The sequence below is a fragment of the Tachysurus fulvidraco genome, chromosome 24, assembly GCF_022655615.1.
Source record: "Tachysurus fulvidraco isolate hzauxx_2018 chromosome 24, HZAU_PFXX_2.0, whole genome shotgun sequence".
NCBI lineage: Eukaryota > Metazoa > Chordata > Actinopteri > Siluriformes > Bagridae > Tachysurus > Tachysurus fulvidraco.
Window position 1 is genome coordinate 9,225,491 of NC_062541.1, and position 20,412 is coordinate 9,245,902.

General features: G+C 37.2%; 1 protein-coding gene across 1 annotated transcript; it reads left to right on the forward strand.

Moving 5' to 3' along the window:
* The first annotated feature begins 960 nt into the window (after window positions 1–960).
* Window positions 961–15,314, forward strand: galnt12 (UDP-N-acetyl-alpha-D-galactosamine:polypeptide N-acetylgalactosaminyltransferase 12). Its single transcript, XM_027175632.2, has 10 exons — window positions 961–2,017; window positions 3,385–3,554; window positions 3,672–3,861; window positions 4,124–4,309; window positions 4,834–4,951; window positions 5,701–5,877; window positions 10,640–10,771; window positions 10,852–10,965; window positions 11,151–11,306; window positions 12,621–15,314. The coding sequence occupies exons 1-10, from the start codon at window positions 1,665–1,667 to the stop codon at window positions 12,762–12,764; spliced, it is 1,740 nt and encodes a 579-aa protein (XP_027031433.1). The 5' UTR covers window positions 961–1,664; the 3' UTR covers window positions 12,765–15,314.
* Window positions 15,315–20,412: the final 5,098 nt, after the last annotated feature.

Consider the following 20,412-nt stretch of genomic DNA (forward strand, 5'->3'; position numbering starts at 1 on the left):
TTGGGAAGAAAAATACAAAAAGGATGATAGAGTAAATCTTTTTTGCATTCCTCCATGACTGTTTTTCTACAAGTGGTTTCTTCATGGTGCTTCTCATTCCATCAATGATGTTAAATACAGTATATATATAGGGTTGGGAGATTCTCGCCTCTGTCCTGTGATTGTGGTACCCTGCATGTTCTCCCTGTGCATTGGGGGTTTCCTCTTTCAGACATGTGCTGTAGGCTGGTTGGTATCTCTGTATTGCCCATAGTGTGTGAATGGGTGTGTGAGTGTGTGTGATGTGTACCTTGTCCCCTGAGTCACGTTACATGTAACTTAATATGAATCTGTGCAGTTGGGTTTGGCCTCCATAGTTTTCTATATTAAAAATACATGTTTAAGGTCATAAGTTGATTAATGAAGTTATTTGAATTGTATGAACATGCTGTAGTTCCTCAGTTTGCAGTCTGATTTGCTGTGATTGTCATCATAAACTGTTAAAGTGTCCAGATTTCTGTCATTTCATGTCATCGGGTGTACACAATGTAGACCAGGTTTTTGCATTGTAGTGTCACATGATATTAGAGCATTTTTTATTTATGAGTACAAGAAAATGAGCATAGCAGTGGACTGATATCAGATAATTGAGTCATTCATATTTTTTTTTCAAGTATGGTGTCATTCTTTAACAAATGTTTAAAAGAAAATAAATAAATAAATAAATAAATAAATAAATAAATAAATAGATAGATAGATAGATAGATAGATAGATAAACAAATAGATAGATAGATAGATAGATAAACAAACAAACAAACAAATAAAATTTAATAGCAAAATTTTTAGGATATAAGAAGAATAATGCACATTGGTGCCTAAAATAGACCTTATTTTATTATTATTATTTTTTTTTAGCTCTATGCATGTCTGAGACTTTAACCTCGCTCGTAAGAAAACAGTTAAGTTTGATCACGTGATTCGGCGTAACATTGCTGCCAGCTCACGTCCGGAAATACACGATTGTGCTTGCAAAACTTTCTCTACGGAGTCGAGAATCATTTTATTTACAGAAAAAAGCGACACTAGCTGCTGTCCGCGGTCAGGAAAAAATACGCAGGGAAATATCGCATCGATTTAATACAATTCTACATAAAAATGAATTGACGTCGTCTCGCTTGCTTCCTCCTCCTCCTCCTCTTCCTTCTCCACCTCCTCCTGGCTAAACTTCATGGAAAGCAAAGTGAACACTTTTTCAGCAGTGTGAACACAGGAGATCAGTAATACCTGTATGATTAAGGAGAGAGAAACACTGAGGAAGCTGAAGGAGCTTCAGAATGGCGTGAAGAAGTTACAGCAACAGGAAACGCTTCATGGATCTTGAACTTTACACTGGAACTCTTCAGAAGCTTCTGCTATGTCACCTGGATTATTATTATTAGGATTTTTTCCCCATTGGTTTCATTCTATTCTTGGTATCTAATGGGTAAATTGCCCTGAAATGCGCTTTCATGATCCACAAGTGTTTCCATTTCCACTCATCTGCTCTTCTTCCTTGTGGAAATGTCACTTTATATGATCTCGAATCAAATTCATAACGTTTCACTGACAAACTGAACAATCCAAAACTTGTACATAGAATTTAAACAACATTTAAGAACTACAAAACAATCCAATCAGCGTCACGATGGCACTATTTGGGCGCAAGAGTCGCCCCAAGTTGCTGTTGTTCTTCATGTGTGTTTCAGTGTTCGGATATTTCTTATTTCACAGAAGATCCGATGTGAGTCGTGCGAATCGGAGAGAAGTTGTATCTGATCTAAACCCTGAGCTGGACAATGAGCTCCTGCGCAGACCTGTGTATGAGAAACCAGCTTTAGACGTGGATGCGCTGGGCGAGTTGGGGAAAGCGGTCAGACTGGAGCTGACTGGAGAGGAGAAGAGAAAAGAAGAAGAAAGTCTCCAGAAACACCAAATCAACATTTATGTTAGCGACAAGATCTCCCTCCACCGCAGATTAGACGAAAGATGGAATCCACTGTAAGTAAGAGTTGATTACAAAATTTTGCACATTCAGTTTAAAGACATTCAAACACATCGTACTATTCATAAATCATGCATAGTTCTTGTGTTAATAACGTGCAAATTAATTTTTTTAAACAACATGCAAATTTCTTTGGTTAGCTTTGCTATCGTCTTTTTCTGCTCATTTTACTTTCACTTTGCTCTTATTAAGCAATTCTGTTACAACTTTGGCATGATTAGGAACATTGTACTACTTGTTGTGGCCATGTTTAAACTATCTGCTTAAGTGTTTCTAATCATCTAATAATCAGCTTCTCTCTCTCTCTCTCTCTCTCTCTCTCTCTCTCTCTCTCTCTCTCTCTGTCTGTCTGTCTGTCTGTCTGTCAGTCACTCTATCTCTCTCTCTCTGTCTCTCTCTCTGTCTGTCAGTCTCTCTCTCTCTCTAAACTATCTGCTTAAGTGTTTCTAATCATCTAATAATCAGCTTCTCTCTCTCTCTCTCTCTCTCTCTCTCTCTCTCTCTCTCTCTCTCTCTCTCTCTCTCCTTTTTCAGCAAAATCTTTACCACATACGATTCTGCCACCCTCATGCTTCACAGTGGGATGATATGTTTCAGATTAAAAGACTTCTCATAAGTTTTCATCCTGGCTTTTCTGGGTAGAGTGCTGTAAACGTCTGACTTTTGACTTATGCTTGACTGGTATTTTCACTTTAGTTTCTTTTGTTGTGACCTTAAACATTGGAACCTTCTGGACCAAAGTTCATCCATCCTTGGAAGTTAATTTGTGCTTCCTTCTTGAACAATGAAATGTCTGGGGGCTTAAAAGTCTTTTATATTTGCAAAAATTTGTTGTATAGATGCTCCTGGTATATTTACATCTTTGGAAATTGTCTCTAAGGAAAAACCTTCATAACTTTTTGTGTGTTTTGTGTTCATAAGATGTTGATTTGTCCCATGGTTTTTAAAAAGTAAATACATCACTTCCTAGAATCTTCCTATTTAAATTCACCGGCTATGTTAAATTACGGCGATTTATTACAGCTTACATTTAACTTTTTATTATTTTTAATTTTTAAATATTTGTTCTTCACTATATAATCACAAGTTCATGATGTGTGTGTATATATACACCAGCATCCAACATCACACACACTACCATATCATTGTTAGTGCTGAAAATTGTGGTATATACAGAAGTAAGTTTGAATATGTTGATAATAGTGATTATAAACTGTTACTTTTTCATTTTTTATTTTAAAGTTAAAAAAAATTGTGTTTAAATAGCGTTATTGTCATTTATTGTTTGGATTTGAAAATTAATAATAAAATGTTGCGGAATCAAAAATAATCTCTTACCATATTGGTTTCCTGTCATCTTCAGGTGCAAAAACCTGAAGTACGACTACCGGAGTTTACCCACAACATCAGTAGTGATTGCCTTTTACAATGAGGCCTGGTCTACTTTACTGCGCACGGTGCACAGTGTGCTGGAAACCTCACCTGACATTCTACTAAACGAGGTCATTCTTGTAGATGATTACAGTGACAGAGGTATGGAGGAACACCTACACTATATTTATTTCATCCTGTCGAGTTTTGAATCACACTTTGGACCTGAAATAGGAGTACTTGGTTTTCTTGTGTTAATTATTCTATGCGATCCATTAGAGCATTTGAAGGAGCCTCTGGAGAAGTACATAGCTGATCTGAGGAAAGTACGTCTGATCCGAGCAAGGAAGAGAGAGGGGCTGGTCAGGGCACGGCTCCTGGGTGCTTCCATAGCCACAGGGGATGTGCTGACTTTCCTTGATTGTCACTGTGAGTGTCATGAGGGCTGGCTGGAGCCCCTGCTACACAGGTAAGATATCCATCCATCATGACATCCATCCATCCATACATTCAATCAAAAGAAAAAAGAAAGATCCATACAGTCTTTATCCATTTACTGTATCATTCTGTTCATCTATCCATCCAAGCAAGTATATATTGATCCATGTATGCATCCATTCAACTAAAAAATCATTCATCTATCCTTTCATCTTTCATCATTCTCTCTATCTGTTCAACCAATTGACCAATCAGTGTACTAATCTCCATGCCCCTGTCTCTCTGTTGTGCAGAATAAAGGAGGAACCTAGTGCTGTTGTCTGTCCTGTAATAGATGTGATTGACTGGAACACGTTCCAGTATCTGGGCAACTCAGGAGAGCCTCAGATTGGTGGCTTTGATTGGCGACTTGTTTTCACATGGCACTCTGTTCCTGAATATGAGCAGAAACGCAGACGATCACCTACTGATGTCATCAGGTGCGAAATTCTGTAGAAAACTTCTAGCAGAAGGTTAATATTTAATAAGCAGTTTAAGAGAACGTTTGTAAATAATACAATTGTCATTCTTTACACTCAACTAACATGTTGTAAAGTCGCTCTGCCTGCTAGGTGTGATATTTTATTTTAGCAGTGCATTCCAAAGTGTGGTAGTTTGTGCTGTAGCTATGATCTTGATGTTGCTGGTAAGACTGGTAAATCTACCTCTCGGTGGAGAGAGAAAGAGACAGAGAAAGAAGGAGAAAAAGAAAGACATGTCCGGTTTAAACCATGCCACTGCAGTTAAAATCAGGATATACAGTAGATAAGGACATTTGGAGCACTACTGTATATACACTTAATGGAATTACTTTACGCCCTTAGTGTAAACAGTGCTACTTATATTTAGTGTAAATATTACCACAGCTAATTTTCTTTGTATTTGTGTATTGACAACAGGTAGTGAATAATATAATGAATTATTTATTTTGAATATAGTAATGAGTTTAATGATTTCCTTCCAGATCTCCAACCATGGCTGGAGGCCTATTTGCAGTCAGCAAGAAATACTTTCAGTACCTGGGTACATATGACACAGGGATGGAGGTGTGGGGAGGAGAGAACCTGGAGTTCTCATTCAGAGTGAGCATGGCTCTATCTATTTATCCAGCTAGCTAGCTACTGCTATAACAACTTTCACACTTCTGGGATGTCTCCAAACTGGACCGTAGCTATGGGTATTATCCCATTTAGAAACAGAAGCATAAGTGAGGTTGGGCACTGAGGTTAACAAGAAGTTTCCACAGCGTTTCCACAGCCAGGCTTCCAATTTATCACAGAAAAGTTCATTGGGGTGACGTCTGAGGTTGTGGAAGTTTTGAGAAAATAGCACACTGGTAGAAACGGGCAAGTAAGTTGGTTCAAAATTTATTTGTGCTGCTGAGAAACAGACCCAATGCTCTTTGTCAAAACTATGTCTCCATGGACCTTGTTTTGTGCACAGTGATGCACCAGGTTTAGGTCTGTTAGTTCATGTGAAGGGAAATGTACAGTATGCTACAGCATTCTAGATAAGTCGTTTCTGATCTTATCCGTAAAGGATGTGGGTTCACTTTTTCATTTTAATCAAGCAGAAGCCATGCCTTTTGTCTACAAAGCCAAGATCGACTGATTAAACAGGGTTAGGTTAGGTCAGGTATGGCTCCTGCTCTATTGGAATGAAAACCTGCAGCCACACCAGCCATTTGCAGCTAAGATTGGACATTCACATTTGGCAAAAATACACTTGGCAATAAAGTGTATTTTTGATTAAACATATTTTACATATCTCTCTCTCTTTTTTTTTTTTTACAGTTTAATTCAATTTCTTTTACTCTAATTGCTTTTCCCAGATCTGGCAGTGTGGAGGGAGTTTAGAGGTTCATCCATGCTCCCATGTGGGCCATGTCTTCCCTAAAAAGGCTCCCTATTCGCGGAGCAAGGCTCTGGCCAACAGCGTGCGAGCAGCAGAGGTCTGGATGGACAACTACAAGGATCTGTACTACCACCGCAACCCCCACGCTCGCCTGGTACGCTTACTGTCCTTTGTGTTTGCATGTCCTTATTGTGGCTTGTCATCCCTTTGTTTCCTCTCAGTTTCCTCGGGCCCATTTATCACATTCGCGTCCTCCAAATGACAGCTCAACAACAGCGTAAACAGACCCTGATTGATTACAAGGTCTCTGAGAAATAAGATACAGATGCTTGGCTTAGCCCCACGCATATTCACGCAAGCTGTGAACATATTGAGTGACAGACAGCACTGAGTTCACTGCAGTTCTGAGGTGACATTCTCTGAGCTCAGTGTACGTTTACAAAGGTGAGAAGTGGCATGACTCTGGCAGCGCATATGTCTTTGATTTGCCCTTGAGTAGTGTCTGTGCTTAAAGAAAGATGACGTGCCAGGAAAAATTTGTACTGTATAGTCCATAAATATGGAAAAAACTACAGCCTATGCTGTTGTTATATAAAAAGAATACAATTCTGGATGGGTGTAGACACAAAAGCGTTTTTTATTCATACAACATCGCAGCAATTTGCAAACAATGCAATGCAAACGATGCAAATGTTTAACTCCATGGTCTCTGGTTCGATCTTGAGCACTGGTTACGGTTTTGTATGTTCTCCCCATGTTTTTACATGGGTTTCCTCTGGGTTCTCTGGTTTCCTCCCACAGTCTGCAGAGTGAATGAGTGTGTAATTGGTGCTGTATGATTGTCTGGAGTACCATCCATCCAGGGAGAATTGCAGGTCAGCTTTAGTACTGGTACTTAGTATTAGATTGCATCATACCTTTTTAAAAATCTGTATTTGCTGACAAATTTGAATCATCTGATTTATTTGGTATACAACTCAACTGCTTGATTCAGTGTGCTTCTAGCAAACTGCTTAAAAAAAAGGCCCAGTCAAAATTATAAATTATTACGCATCTGCTTTTATGGTACCCAGGCACCCAGCTGGTCGTTTGGCCATTGCACTCTGATGAATCATCTTCTCATCAGTAGGGGAAGTCATCCATCACTACTCAGTGCTACTAAATAGCTCCAACTGGGTTCTGCTTCCAACAGCTGTCGCCTGCAAACAGCGTGTGCAGTGCTCCTCTGTGGGCCATAGCTCAGCACTACGCAGCGTCTGAGGTGGCAGGAATGTGTGCTGAGCATACACATTCACACAAACGAGCTCTCACGCCTCTAAAGGCACTTCCTTATAGTATGAAGGCGAGGCCACATTGTGATTATTCCTCATATCTAAGAAGTGATAACGTGGCACTGTGTAGGTGTTTAAACGTCTATGGCTTTAAAAACACATCCTTGGTTGTTTGAATATATTGTCCTGGCTGAATTTTTTTTTTTTTTTGTAGATGCTTGGATCAGCTACTTTTGAAAGATAGTGCTCATAGTAATGAATCTCAGCTTGTTTTGTTTTCAGCATACTTCAGTATTCAGTATTATGGATTCCGATTTCTCTTTTCCAGATGACATCTTTAAGAATTATAGAGCAATACAGCTTCATCTCTGGATCCTTTTACTACTGAGACATGCAATCTTTTGCGCTTTAATGCAGTCACAGACTAAGACATTATACTGGAATTTTATGAGTGATATTGTACTTGTCTCTTAAATGTCTTTTAAAGGTTAAACTTCACTTTATGTACTTTCATGCAATCCCTGTGTGCTGTGGAAGTCTTCATTTACCAAGTGTATAACTGTGGTGGCTACACAGAAATCACTTTTGATTTCTCAGTTTTGTAAACTATCTTCTTTTTAGAAAATATTTGCAAAGCTATTAATTACAGGTGGTATGCCTTTGGGAGGTTTAAACTGATCTACATAACAAATGCAGAATCTCTTCAAATGTTTTTCATGAGTTTTTTTTGCATTATGAAATAACAGCTCAAGCATAGAGTGTGTGGTCCATCATTAAGGACATGTGTTTAATGCCATTGTATTAAATAGTTGATGTTAATATAGACAGTATTACGATACTAGAAAAATCCAGTTGCTCTATTTTTGTCTGACTGGCATTGAGCCACAGCAATACTGCATTTTATGCTTGATTTGTGACTGTGCAGATGCAAAAGGGCAGTAAGGATCACATATAAGGCACATTAGCGCTAAATCTTCCCTGTATGTCAGGTTTTTATTTTTACCTTTTAACATTCTTCTACCTAAATTGTGTTTTAATCTATAGTGTTGTTAAACCCACAGACAAGCTTCTAACTTTCTGCCATTGTTGTGATTGTTGTCATGAACTGAATTTTAAAGGTAAATCTTAATTCAGGAGGTTGGTATACAAGAGAATATCTATTACGGTAGTATTACTTATATTGTCCTATGCTTGAAATATCACTTTTTGCTTTTATTCTTCATTTGTTAGTCAGTTTATATAAAAGAGTGCTAAAAAAGATTTATGTAAATGAAATGTACAGATTGCAAATTTGTTAAAATAGCTGTCTATCAGGGTTTTCTCTCATGAAGCTATATTACTGTCAGTCTTTTCCTTCTGACGCTGATCTTTTTCCCACTTTCCACATACCCTTTTAAAAGTCACTGCTTCATCTTCCTCCTCCAGTTTGCATGAATGTTTACCAGAAAGCCTAGATGATGTTTTTCTTGTTTACTTCCTAAACTGCATGCAGTACAAACAGCTCAGATGAACCTATATTTCCCAACATAACCTTGCTTCCTTTAGTCATTATTCTTTTTCTAAGGCCATGTTGGCACTATATGTTGAACATGTTTTTTAACGCAAAAACACACACATGTCTGAGACCCTGGCTGAGAACGAATTTCACACATCCCATAACAATGTTCATCACACACCCCCAGGTTTGCAGGATTCCCCTGTAGTGTTCCTTGGCAAATTAGACACTGTAAAAAAAAGTGTCAGTTTGTGTTTCTAATTATCTAATTCTCTGTTACCTGATTATTTACATGCTGACAAAGCTCAGTCGGAGACGTTGGTGAATTTTTCGTCTACTCAGCTCCATATTTTTGTATAAAAGGTCTTTTACAGCCATGTACAGTGTTTTGCAGTAAATCACATGCGTAACAATTTAAATGTATAAAATGCTTGAAATGATTTCTTTAAGTGTGGTTTTTATGCATCTGAAATGGCACGGAACACCATATTCCCCTCCATGAAATACATTTTAGTTTGAATACGTATTCTGCAGGAGTATTCCTGCACAACCATCTATCTGGGTAAAACACAATGTAAGACACAATGTTAGCTGTTTTGAAAATGAACTTTCTTTAGCTATTCTGCTTCTGAAAATGGATGAACTGCACAATATGTGTGGAGAAAACGCACAGGTGGCCTTTATAGCAGGTTTACTTCTTATGATTTTACTCAACCTATCCCTCTGTGTGTGTAAATTGCTAGTAAATTTGGGTTTTGTAGTGGTGATATGTTCTGTCAGCAGAATAAAAAAACAACTTTTTTCTACTATTTGTTTTAGGGTCGGCTTGGACCAAAGTGTCTAGCTTAAAGGTTCAATGTGGAGACCTGAGGATTTTTTGACTATTGACCTTAAGCAGTTTTCAATAATTATTTTAAATGATGTAATTGGGGGCACAGTTTCTTAGCAGTTAACCATTTTCCTCTTGGATTGTGGGTTTGATTCCCAGCTCTCTACAGTATGCACAGTGTTTGAATGCTTCAGAGGTTTCTTCCGTCTACTTCGGTTTTCTCTCCTACTCCAAATACACGTTGTAGCATCTTTAAATTGTCCTAACAACTCAGTCTGTGTTTGTAATTGTGCCCTACCTTGTCCCCTGTCCTTTGCCCTGAGTACCCTTGGATAGGCTCCAGGCCTTCCAAAACCCATAGTAGGATAATCTATTAAGAATATGGATTGAGCGTTGGATAGAACTATGTAGTTTGTTTATCATTGTTTTTTTTAACCTTTGACCACAGCATTACTTCCTTGTCTCAATTTGGCTTGTAAGAATGTGAGATGTGGTAGCCTAGTGGTTAAGGTGTTGGACTATCAATCAGAAGGTTTTGAGTTGAAATCCCAGGTCAACCAAGCTGCCACTGCTGGGCCCTTGGGCAAGGCCCTTAACCCTTAATTGCTCAGTTGTATAAAATGTAAATCACAGGATAAGGGTGTCTGCTAATTGTAAAATGATCTAAAAAAAAAAAAAAGATAAATTCTTTAGTATGGCATTCTTGAAACCTAAACAATAATGACATCGGTGGTATACTGACAAACTCTTTAGAATGACTTTCATGACTCTATAATTAACTGAGGAGAAACTGAATTTCAGCATTCCAGATTAACAAGTAAAACCTTCTTTTTACTCTGCTTTAACAGTGTATTCTCTGCTGGCTCACCTTGGCCTGCTGTGGGTCAATTTGTCCCAGGGTTTCTGGCATGTCTGATACTGATCGATATAAACAAGCTTTAGACATAACTAACTTTAGCTAGCAAAAGAAAACTATTGTTCTGATTGCTTCCAATCTGTGTATTTTATTATCTAATCGGTGTATTTTGTTCTCGAGCCTGTCAAGCACACTAGGCATGATTATACACACCAAGGGCAAGCAGACAGCCTAAGCTAGTTAAATACAAAATACAGAGAAATGCACAGATACCATTAGTCACTATCGGGTAATTATTGGGTAACAATACGAACTCCACAATAAACACCTTGATTGCTTAAAACTCATGAAGTCTTTATGTGAATAGGTTAATTTTCCTTTTTAGGCAAGACTTTAATATAACTTGCATACTATGTTCATATCACATTTTTAGTGACTTTTGTACTTTTCGTCACACAAAACTAGGAGGCCTTTGGCGATGTGACAGAAAGGAAGAAGCTAAGGATGCGTCTTGGCTGTAAGGACTTTAAATGGTTCCTGGAGAATGTCTATCCAGACATCCATGTCCCAGAGGATCGACCTGGCATGTTTGGAATGGTAACATAGCCAAGGATGTATCTCATTTTAGTTTGCTTTTAATGCTCTCTTACCTTTTTTTCATCTTACTGTTCTTCTAGCTAAAGAATCGAGGGATGTCTGGCTATTGCTTTGACTACAATCCACCCAGTGACCATAACGTGGCGGGCAACAGGATCATTCTGTATCAATGCCATGGCATGGGCCAAAACCAAGTAGGAAGCTTTTGGAAATATGAACAGAATTACCTTCCACTGTAAATCTTCATCTTTCTGCAATTTACTGATTCTCTTCTTTGTCACTCTTATTTGTAACAGTTAAATAAACCTTGTGGTTCTGGCGGTTAATAGATGAATTTGGTGTCAGTGAATCGTAATGTTTCTGTTCTGTCTGTGGCTAGTTCTTTGAGCATTCTTCATACAACGAGATCCGTTACAACACAAGGGAGCCCGCAGGCTGTGCCGTGGCCGATCCCATCTCCACCTTCCTCAGCATTAATCTATGCCGAAAACCACAGCAACCCATCCCTGAAGACCAGAAGTTTGTGTTCAGAGAGGTGAGACTTGACTCACTAGCCATCAGTCCTGTGGCATAAAAAAAGAAATTTGAAAAGCAGCAGGAGTCGTGTGGTACTAGAATTAGCTTCAGCAAGCATTTGATTATTTATATACGGTCACAGTAATGAGCAGCTTGGCATTTCTGAATCCGCAGTGAATATTTAGAAAAGACATTTGGGAATATAGTTAGGAAACTCATTGCCATCAGAATGCTTAGATCAGTTTTGCTGACCATATGCTGATAAATAGCATTACAGCTGGCCGGATGTGACAGGATGCTGATCACGAGAACATGTTTAATCCGACGTGGTTTATAAACTCAAAAGTTTAAACACTTTCTCAATGTTGTGTGGAGTGAAATCCAGTGATCTCAGTGTGACTGTAAGTGCTAAAGGAGACCAGAGTTTGTTGGATTTATAAGGGGAAGGGTGTAACTCCGGATTGTGCCAGTGCCCATGTTTGAGCAGGCCTGAGGCCTTGGAATGCTCTCAAAGAGAAAGAGCAAAAACACTGACATTCAGCTCTGTTATTCTGTAATTGATCGAACGAGATGCCGTTGGCAAACCCTGCAGGGCGTCTCATTTAAAATCAACAAACCTCTATTTATGCTAATGTGTAATGAATTGTTGTACTTTAAAAATACAAACATAAAGATTTCCCCAAAACAAAACAGAAATGTCACAAAATGGAGAAATGTCATTTAATAGTTCAGCCGGTTTTCATTAGATTTCGGAGCATGGCTGTGAGGAGTTCCCCTTTCAGCCATAAGAACATTAGTGAGGTCAGGCACTGATGTTGGGTAAGGAGGCCTGGGGTGCAGTCAGCATTTCAGTTCGCCCCAAAGGTCTTCGTTTGCCTCACTATGTGCACAGGTTTGAGACTCTTAGTTCCAGTAAAGTGGAATTGTAATGCTATAGCAGACATCTTATACAATTGTGTACACATATGAGTGTGAGGGTCAGGACCTCCATCTTTTAGCTGTATATCATATAGTCAAAACATTTTTTACATGGGTTTTATCTGGCTGCTACAGTCGCACCTTCCTACATATTCTCTACATTTCACATCTGCATCATACAGTACAAAAAACATTATTGCTGTTTATTGATTATCTTTGATTATTCTGTTCTTTTCTCACTACCACCAGTAGAATCCAAATTATTGTGTTGGATAATCAAATATGTAATAAGATTTTAAAATACTGGCATTTTACTGTGTTCACCATCTTTGTTATTTTTTCTTATTTTAGATGAAGTGTATAGTGAAGCAGTGGTAGGTTTTACAGCTAGAATTCTTTGTTTCTGTTTTAACAGGATGGGACTTTGTACCACGTCCAGACTCAGAAGTGTGTCGAGGCCATTCAGAAGGTGGACAACAACAGTCCTGGTCCTGCTCTCCGTCCATGCAGTGGCTCGACCCACCAGCAGTGGTTCTTTCAGGAGAGGACACGTATTTAATAGTGAAATCTTACACCATTTCCTATAAAGCTCCAGAGCTTGAAAGTGAATCTGACTGAGGCAGATTCATGGATTCTCTGCTGTACCATCCTCTTCATTTTGATATAAGGATGTGAAGATTCTTTCTTTTATTTATAATTTAATGAAACACCTTTAAAACTGCGGCAGCTTTGATGGATTTGGAGCAATGACTTATTTCAGTATGCCGATCACTGCCTAGTTTCAAGTGTTTTGGATCTCTCATTTTGAAGTTCTTGGATTGATTTTTCTTACTTCAGTGCAATAGATCTTACTTTTCCTCAAATCAAATACTCATTGTTGCTAGCCAATATGCATTCGATATGTTTAAATATTTTTTTTAAAGCAAATATGTTGATACATTGATGGAGCAGTGGTTAAGATTGGTTTCATTTTCATGATCTCCGTGTGGCTGTGTGGGTTTAGTTTAGGGCCATCAGTTTCCCCACACCTCCTAAAATCCTAATATTGAATTGGTAAATATAGAGTTTGTAAATATGTGTATGTAAAACTGGTGGCTTGTTTAAGGTGCATTTCTTCCTCATACCCAGTGTAATTAAGCAGGGCTCATCTAGCTGATCTAGGTCTAGCTAATAGTGTGCCACAGAACTGGGATCCTGCAGAACACAACAAAAAATCATCGGAAAAACCGCATTGGACAAAAGACCATGCTTTGTACTGCATTTGCTGTGCATATACTTTTGCCACATGCTGGCAGAGCTGGCATTTCTACCTCTGGGTTTTTGTAGTGTTTTCAGGGGAATACTGATTGCCTTCTGGGTCCTTTTTTGTCCAAATACAGATTATATGAATATTTTATTATTCATTCAATATAATTAGATGAATGTTTGGACCAGTAAACTGGTATAGATACAGATAACTTCTGGTTATTAAAAATGCACTATGTGGGTACTGTAAACCGATTTTAAGTCATATTGTCTATCATTTGCTTGTTTTTGGCAGCTAGGTCACTTGATAATTTTTTTTTTTGGCTGGTTAGAGGATTGAACATCTGCAGTGGTTGAATACTCAATACTGAGGCAATACTCAATACAAACCGCTTGGTGGTGCCAACTCCTCCATTTTTCTTGTGTTCATCTTCAGTGTTTGAGAGAACACAGATCACATGAAGCTGGTTTAAACATTCCAGATTGCTAAAGTTCAGATTGATGGCTTTAATTATATCAAAGCATTTACTGATCTGCTGAACAACTGGTGAATTTTAAATCCAAAAGCAAATTTAAAAAAAACTGTATACATATGGCTAAATACTTTTCTACTGAGTGATCACTGTGCTAATTCGATGATGGGTGTGAAGTATATGGATTAAGTTTAGATGCATGTTAACGAATTAAGCAATACGAGACTATGATTGGTCAGTATATGGTGAACATTTATTACTGTGGTTTACTGCTATATTAACAGATGTTGTTCATCAGCCAGCCGTTTCTTTTCTTATTTATAGTTTTATCGAAGTTATGGGGCCTTAGCTGGTTATAAAATGATTCAGTTGTTGAGACATAGAAAGTTGATTAATATGTTGCTGAGGTTTAATCATGTGCCTAATTTGGATTAAATGAATGAGATGCACACATTAGGAGCTTGCAGAATTAAACATCAGGAACTGTTTATACAGACTGACCAGTGACCTTTGAGATACTACACAGATGTTCATAAAACTTCCAGGGATAAACAGGTGGTTGTCAGTTTGTTTATCTGTGGATTTTCACTGGAGCACTGAGAGACCTTGTGCTGTCAATCAAATCTCAGGACACTGCACAGGATTCATCAGACCGTGAGAAGAAATCCGACCGGTAATGGGATGCCTATAATGCTGAGATGAATCCTTATGATCTGTTTGGGTTCACATCATGTTATGATCTGTTCAAAATGAAATTCATTTAACTCTACATTAACAAATATTACATTGTTGTATGATTCATTCAGTTGAAATATATAATGTATTAAACAAACCCACAATGTCTGATACTAAGGTAGCTACTGATTTAGCTACTATCCAGTATAGCTGTTTTTGTTGTGGGCTTTTGATTTTGTTTGTGAACATTTATGTGAACCACCATCACAGTGGAAGCTAGATAAAAGAAATGACGAGCTTCACTTCCATAGTTCAGGTTTCTTTATTGTAACCTTTCATCAAGGTAGGATTTGAAATAATTTGAAATTTAAAAAATAATTATATATATACATATATATACATATATAACACATAATTATATATACATATATACGTGTGTATGTGTGTATATATATATATATATATATATATATATATATATATATATATATATATATATATATATATATATATATATAAGTCTAATTGATATGTAGCAGGGGTAAAATTCAGGTGATGGATGCAGTTAATTAAGTGACCTTAACATATCTGAAATTAAGCATTTAATTCCATAAATTTCTATAATTTCTGTACTGTATTAACATGGTCAACAGTTTTGTTTTTTGACTTTAACATGAAAGTAAAATAATTTGAATATTAAAAAAATCTTGAATTGCTCCATTTTTGTCTGAGAACATGCATCATGCAAATGTTTTCTAGAAACAACGGAACATTAATCTTTCCATCCACAGCATATTTTAGAGAAACCTCTTACACTCATTTACATGTTTCTCTTGTAAATTGACCATGAGGATAGACTATACTATGTTGGGATTATGCTGACATTTTCTCCCGAAGTTTACTGCCAGTTCAAATTTTATCATGGCTATTCTTCAGATATGTAAGGAAAGGCAAATACATGAAAACCCCAATACTCTTTTCTTTTCTTTCTTTTCTTTTTTTTAAAAATCTAATTCCTCTCCTTTACTATTTTTAGTACAGTTTTGGTGTGGTTGTATGTGGCTTGTGTCCTCATTTGCAACCGAGTCTTCGAGGTTGAAACATGTGCAGCTTGTGCCCTGCAGTCCTTCCTCATGACTCATTCATGACGTGTGTCTGCTGGTATCTCACACACTGTGTGGGTCTCCTTTGTTCGATGCCATCCGCCTCACACTTGGGTGGTGGTGTTGGGATAAGCAGCCCCCCATTGTTGATCTGTTACAGTACACACTGCGGGACTTTCAGCAGAGGGGGTCAAGGAGCTCTTCTTCCTCGATCATGTAAACAGAACTCAGCCTCTGTCTTTGGTGTTGTACTAAATCTGAGGAAGTGTTGGTGGACTTCAATGTCTCAAAGAACATAAGTGTCCATGTTAATGTTAAGGTGTCTGAGTGACGCTAAATGGGATTATACACATAATGCATCAGTTCGTAGTCTAAGAAAACGACAGTTAGAAATGGAAATGATCTTTGTGTTAAACACAGCTCACACCTCAGAATGATCCATTTGGGAGCTTTGATATTGAGGCAGCTTGCTCGCCTACGTGCCATGTGTTGTGTAACAGTATCTGTGCACACCCCAAACCTCTCTCCTCTTTCAAATGATGAGAACTGGAGGCGACTTAGGGACCCGTCTATGTTCTATCACTGATAACACTGATTTACCTTATTTTCTTTGGCCTGCGGAAAGACATACTGTATACACGTCTTGTTTGACTTATGTGAATATGCATGCAGTATGCCTTTTTATATACGCAGTTCCTCTGTATGGCAGATTCTTCACCTTTAGTGTCAAAACATGTGAATCACTCATACTTTTCCTCATTAATTACATTTCTTCACCTTAACATGCAATATCAGAATATAAATGCCACACGTGTTTGCTGTAAACAAGACATTTTTCCCAGTCATTAAATCAAGTAAACAATTGGACTTCTACTCAAAATTTCTAGTTGCCATAGCAGCAAAGAGACAAAACAATTCAACAGCAACAAGGAGCAAAGTATTGTGTTTTATAGTATTATTTTCTATATTAGTGTATTTATCTTAATATAATTGACATTGTTGTGCCCAAGATTCCAAGCTGAGTTTATGGTTTGATCATTATTGGAAATAAATGCTTTATTTTTCTGTGGCCACTTAAAAATCAACAACCATTCTCCTTGTTTTTACATTCTTTGTTGTCAACCTCAGGGATTGTAATCACAAGCAGGACAGCATCTCTGATAGACTACAGTACTTGTCTTCAGTAATCCAGCTTTATAAACATTGACGGTGAGTTTGTTTACGCACTGAAGTAATCTGATTACAGGAAAAAGAACAAGTCACCTCAAAACACAATTCATTTAAAGAAAGCCATTGGTTTCTTTATATTTTCCCATATCACTGCTCGACAAGTCCTACCGTCTCTCTGGGTAAGAGGTACGCATACAACAAGACTCCTTTTTGTTCTGGCACAGAGATGGTGAAATGAACCTTCCCGAGATGACCGAACAGCAGAGTCCTTAGCCATCTTCAAGGAGAGGTGAAGACCTACCTTTTACTGAAACACAAACTATTTTTTATTTTATTTTTATTCCCTGTTTGTTTTATTTGTATTTATAAAAAAAACAAACAGTTTTTTTAGGTTGATGGTATTACTAAGTCTGTAACCTAGTAAACATGTAATGTAACATCGATTAATTTCCATTATAATAATAAATTGCCAACTATTACTATTTTTATTTAATAAAAATTGTTTTTTTATTTCGTTTTTGCTGTTACTTCTTATTTTATAGTAAGTATAAGTAGCCATTCCCTTCACAGCTTATCCTTTTTCTTTCTCAAAGTGAATGAGAAACCAGTTACTACTGTTCTACTGCTTCTGTGGGTTGCATTAAAGCATCTCCCAAATGTTGATTGTAGATGTCAGTAAAAGCCTTTTGACAATATGATGTTCTGTGGTGTTTCTATGCCTGCTACACCATTAAGTGTGATACAGCTCTCAAGGGTTGTGATTGTATTATCAGATTCAATTCCACAGCCTATTTCTTCTGACTTTTCTTACTCTTCCTGCTTGCTTAAATAAAGGCACCCTCTTTCAAGTTTTAAATTTTCATAGATTTTGGGGTTTTCAAACATCTTTCAAAAGACTGGAACATAGATTTCCGTGCTTTAATCTGAACACTGCAGAGTGATTTTACAGACAGACTATGCAGTGCTTCACTATAAAGCCTTTTCAGCAAGAAAAGAATCTCCATTAACAGAGTAATTTAGTGCAGAATTAGGCTGTATCCGGCAGACTGGCCCAGAACAATAATGCAATCATTCAGCGTACTTCATTTATTCTTGATAGTCAGTGGTCTGTCCCTAACTGTCTTGGCCATTATTGATTATGTCTGTCTTTGCCTTATTAGAGCTTGACATCTTGAAAGGTCTTCCAGAGAGATGGTAAAAAGAAAAGACATGCAATATGGAAAATGGAAGAAGAAATCCTTCAGAAACAGGTAATATTTTTTCATGTCTTTGGTTAACACAATACTTGATCAAGTATTACATTCTAAAGGTATAATTGCTTTGCTAGTAACAGACTGTATATGATGCTTTGAGTGAAAGTTTTATTCCTTCAAAACATTTATGCAATTATCCTATTACAATACTCTAGTCAGATTTAATTTTTAATCAGTGTTGGGCAGGCTATGTTTATGATATACATGAACCGCATACTACATATGGATTATATATATGTTTAATCCATATGTAGTATGCGGTTCATGTATATTAGTTTGAATGTGAATAGCATGGTGTATATAGAATGGTTGGTATTGAGTTTCCAGTAAGCTTTGAACTGAATAATCTTTAATAAATCATATGAATAACCTTAACCTTGAATTAAATTTACAATAGACTTACAATAGAGAACAGACTTGTTAAGAGAATATAACTGAGAATTCATCTAACATGAAATATATTACCTGGAAAATGTAAAGAACACAAAGTATAATGTGCTACTAATATTATAATAATATAATAGCTACTTGCTTTAAAACGGAGAAGACTTCCACTGCGCTATTGCTATATGTAGTGGCAAACGCTGTTTACAATGCAGCTTGTATCGTTCTGTATAATGTCAATGTGTTAGGAAACTGAAAATCTGTGGCATGTAATAAAGCAAATGAAACAGCAATCAATCTTGGGCAAAAAAGCCTGTATCTTGGATAGATTTACCATTAGAGGCTTATAGACTTGTTAAAGGTCAAAGCGAATGAGAGCCCATTTTTCTGTCATTCCAGAAACACAATACCTTTTCAGTTCCTGTAACAAACCAATGGTATTTTTAGTAAAAACTATAAGTTTTTTTTTAACTTTTTAACTATTTGTTAAATGTTTTGGAGTCTAATAAACCAGTGGTTATTGGAAGAACATTTCCAGTATGTGTCCAGGTTGTGGGAAGCCAATAGATTGCAACCTCTCTCAACTTTTCATTACCTCTCCTAATCCTGGATACTCACAGGAAGCCAATGTAGCAGGGAAAGACACTTAACCACCAAAAGAAAGTATCTCCACACATCCTTGTCTGATGTATCAAATCTAGTGTAACCTTGTCATGATTCAGCTTCCCTACAGGGGGCACTGAGTTATGCAGAGACCCTGTTTATCCACAGCATAACAGCAGCTGAACTTGTGTGTGGTCAGAAGAGATATAAATGCTCGGGGTGCTTGCATTGCTATGATTATCTGGACTGGTTTCTGGCACACATACAGCAAGGCAGAAAGGAAGGCTTTAGCTATAGACTTTTCTGCAGCAAAATGAAGAGCATTCAGAAACAGAAATGTACGGAGAGATCCAGATCCTTTCGCCTGTATCGCCATCGGAGGGTCATAAATGTTACGGCTGCAGAGATAAGAAGACGAATTTAATCTGCATGTGTTTGCAGACAATGCAGATATCAGCAGTGCCTGAATAGATAAAATAAAGTGACATAAATCAGCCACACAATGAATTGTACTGGGATTTATTTATTATGACATTGCTATGAAACAGCTTCAGACAATTTAATTTTTATTATACAGCATGCAGAGTATTATTTTATATTTCAGGAAATAAACTCAACCACAATCCTGAGATATTAACCTTGATTTTATATTAACTCCTGAATTTCTTCCTTTTTACTTTAGTGTAGCATTCAATATAGACAGGCATGAATCATTGTATAGACTTCAGAAATATTTCTGTTTTCACTATTATTAACCTTATAATTCAAGACTTTAAGGCAACAAATGAAAACTCTATAATATTAATGATGATGCACAGTACATGACATTTATAGTATCACTGTTTGAAATCTCAATAAAGTGAGGAAATCATTTCCATGGTGACAGGGAGATGAGCACAGTCAGAATGCATATCACACTTGCAGGGCAAAGTATGGAGTCTGCTCATCTTTCCAAGCCAAAACAAATGTTCTTGGCACTTCCTGTCAAAACAAGCATGTTTCGCTTTTAGTGGGGGAAAAATTCAGTCGACACGTTCGGAACGGCCTGTTTTGTGGTTTGATGGAGGATCGTTCTCTGTTCAGTTTAAACTAAAGAGCTTGTGCATAGAGCACATGTTTTCAAGTATTTAATTCAAGCATTCTTTGAACTGCAGAATTATTACCATCCTGGGTAAGAACAACGGTAAATAATGAACATTTTACCTAAGAAGAGCCACCTTCTTTTTCAAATAATAATTCATGGCAAAATGTTTAGTACCTCTAAAATGTTATCCTTAAAACAAAATACTGATCGGTGTCAG